This window comes from Chinchilla lanigera, unplaced genomic scaffold, assembly GCF_000276665.1.
Source record: "Chinchilla lanigera isolate Chin_1 unplaced genomic scaffold, ChiLan1.0 scaffold00053, whole genome shotgun sequence".
NCBI classification, from domain to species: domain Eukaryota; kingdom Metazoa; phylum Chordata; class Mammalia; order Rodentia; family Chinchillidae; genus Chinchilla; species Chinchilla lanigera.
The window spans coordinates 3357820-3360318 of record NW_004955454.1 but is presented as its reverse complement, the minus strand read 5'-3'; the positions used below and the strand labels follow the sequence as shown (position 1 = coordinate 3360318).

The window sequence follows — 2499 nt, the reverse complement described above, 5'->3', positions numbered from 1 at the left end:
CTAACAATAAAAACCCTGTGCACGCCTGAGCAAAGGGAGATAGAGATTGCAGGGAGCAAGGGGCCTCCCTGTATCAGTCAGAGCCAACTCTGAATAAACCTTTTTCCCTCCCACTAAAAATGTCTCCAGTGTTCTTTGGGGTTGACGTGCATGCAGTTGCCCCTTAACCTCGGGATCGTGGTCCAGTTGAACCTAATGCTGAAAGTACCCAGAGAGCAGGAGGAAAGGAAGTGCTTCAAACCATCCTCAGGTAGGGGTTCCAAAGGAAGGTCTTTTATAGACAGGTTAGATAGAAAATTGATAGGCACTCAGATAGGGATCAGGCCCTAGAGGAAGTCAGTGCAGAAGATAAGACACATCAAAATCGCGGCTAGAGGTGACTCTGAAGACCGTGAGGCCTCAAGATAGAGATGGAAAAGCCAGGCCTACCAGCCTTTCTAGAAATAAACAGCATGTTGAGATTATCCAGTAATTAGCACTACCTGGTCCACTGAGCCATGAAAGAGCATCTAGGTGGGCGACCAGAACATCCGGATCCACAGTCCCATTCCTTGCCTTTGTTCGATGTTAGAAATTGTAGATAAACTAAAATTAATGATGCTTGCTACATACAGTACCCTGGCTACGTGCCTCGCTTCCGTATTAGATCAATATTAGCTAAGCGACTACGCTTGTAATCGTATAGGTAGATTGTAGTTTGACACACAATATACCCATGTTTCAATTTTGCTGTACAAAATATTCTTGGACAAAGAGGCTCAGCCACAACCCACCTGCGAGACCCCTCCTGTCTCTATGAAGCTTTCACTCAAAGTTTTCCTACTCCTAACCTCCTTCGTGCTCGAAATTCATTCTGCGATGTCAAGGCATGCACTCAGCACATCTGACATCGAACAGGTTGTAAGTTATTTTTCCCCATCACATTAGGATCTGTGGGGCTCCCAGTCCTGGGCAGAGAGCTGCTGGGGTCTCAGCACCGCTGGGCAAGGGTGCTAGGGTCCCTGCCACTGGGGTAGGAAGGTAGTTTATTTTCCACCGGGACCCCCTGAGGAAGGTGAGAGCTGACTGCTCCAGAGGTCAGCGGCTGTCAGGAACCTGGGTATTTGATCGTTAACCCTAGGTGTGAGTCTAGTTTTTAAGCCTTCCGAGAGCCAGCACCTTTTGAGGACAGGAGCCACACGGGGCGTTCAGAGGGTCCGAATCGGGAAGGCTCCCCGAAGCCGCGGGGCCCGCGGGGCCAGCCGCGTTTCCTGGAGAGTTGCGGGAGGCGAAGTGAGTGAGGCAGAATCGACCATCCACAACAGGGTCCAGGATCCACAGCCCGGGCGCCAGGGCCGGGCCACGCCCACTGGCGATGACCACGCCCACTGCCGCCGGTCACGCCCACTGCCGCCGGTCACGCCCACCTCGGGGCCTCAGACCGCCCTCCTTGGCCTCCGGCCCACTCCCTCCCGGAGCTGCAGGTCTGGCTCCCTCGTTTCGCGCGTCAGGGTCTCCTTTGGGCTCTGGCTCCTGCATTTTCGCCCCAACCCGGGAGACGCGGCTGAGAACCATTGAGAAGGCCGAGCCTCCGAGTGGACCAGGACGGCCGGAAGTCTGCGGGGCAGGGCGGGCGTCCGAGGCCCGTTTCCGGCGGCGTCGCGCACAGCGGACCTCCGGCGGGCCTCGGGCCGGCCACGGGGAGGGTGAGTCGGCTCGGTGGGCTTGGTCTTGTGCTCCCCGCCCTCAGGCAGAGTGGCCAGTGGCCGCTACTTCGGGGAGCGCAGATGGCGCGGGCGGCTCGGAGCCTCGGTGAGCGCCAGGCGGAGGACCTGGTCGGGCAGCGGCCGCCCCGGCCAGCGTCGGCGGATGGAAGGAATCGACTGGTCCAGGGTTGCGGCTCCTCCGCCCGCGGGCTCGGGTCTCGGGCCTGAGCAAGGCGAGCTCTAACTGCGGATTTTCCAAGCTTGGGCTACCCCGGTTCCCCTTTTCCCCTACATAATCACTTTCTAGGCCCCTGTCTTCTCACTTTCTGCCCCGGAAGGGCTAGAATCGGTGACAATTGCAAAAAAGGTGGTGCCTTGGGTGGGATAGGCAGTTGATCTCGAATTCTGGCCGCCTCCCGGGCCTGCCCTTCTCTGCAACGGACTCAAGGTCCAGCCCTGGCAGCTGCATTCTTGCTGCTCAGGCGCGGGATGGGATCTTTCTTCAGAGGTCAGTCGTGCTCAGTTCAGCTTCCCTGTGTCAGGAGTCGGAGGAGTTACTGTCTGTATTACAAATTTACCAAGGAAGCTGGTTGCTTCCCATTCCAACCTCCGAAGGGGATGCCTACAGAAGATCTGAGGTCATTGGTTCAGCTAAAGTGGATGATCTTCATCGGATTGCATCCATTGGCTGACCTCATCCTGGTGACAGACCAGCTGTAGCTGGATGTGTTTAGTACTTGGGAATAGGGTTCCTGCCTCAGATCAGATGCTGTTTTTTGCAGCCTGTGGTTCCTTTTTTTTTTTTTTTTTTTGT

At 56.1% G+C, this 2499-nt stretch overlaps 1 protein-coding gene across 5 annotated transcripts in view; it reads left to right on the top strand.

Moving 5' to 3' along the window:
* Positions 1–1394: 1394 nt before the first annotated feature.
* Znf7 (zinc finger protein 7) overlaps positions 1395–2499 on the top strand; it is a 12191-nt gene continuing 11086 nt past the window's right edge. For 2 of the 5 annotated variants that reach the window (XM_013520115.1, XM_013520113.1), the window contains exon 1: positions 1817–1918. In XM_013520115.1, coding sequence (XP_013375569.1) covers positions 1849–1918 — 70 coding nt within the window. In that variant the 5' untranslated portion in view covers positions 1817–1848. The other 3 variants (XM_005395933.2, XM_013520114.1, XM_005395932.2) reach the window with 3 other exon arrangements.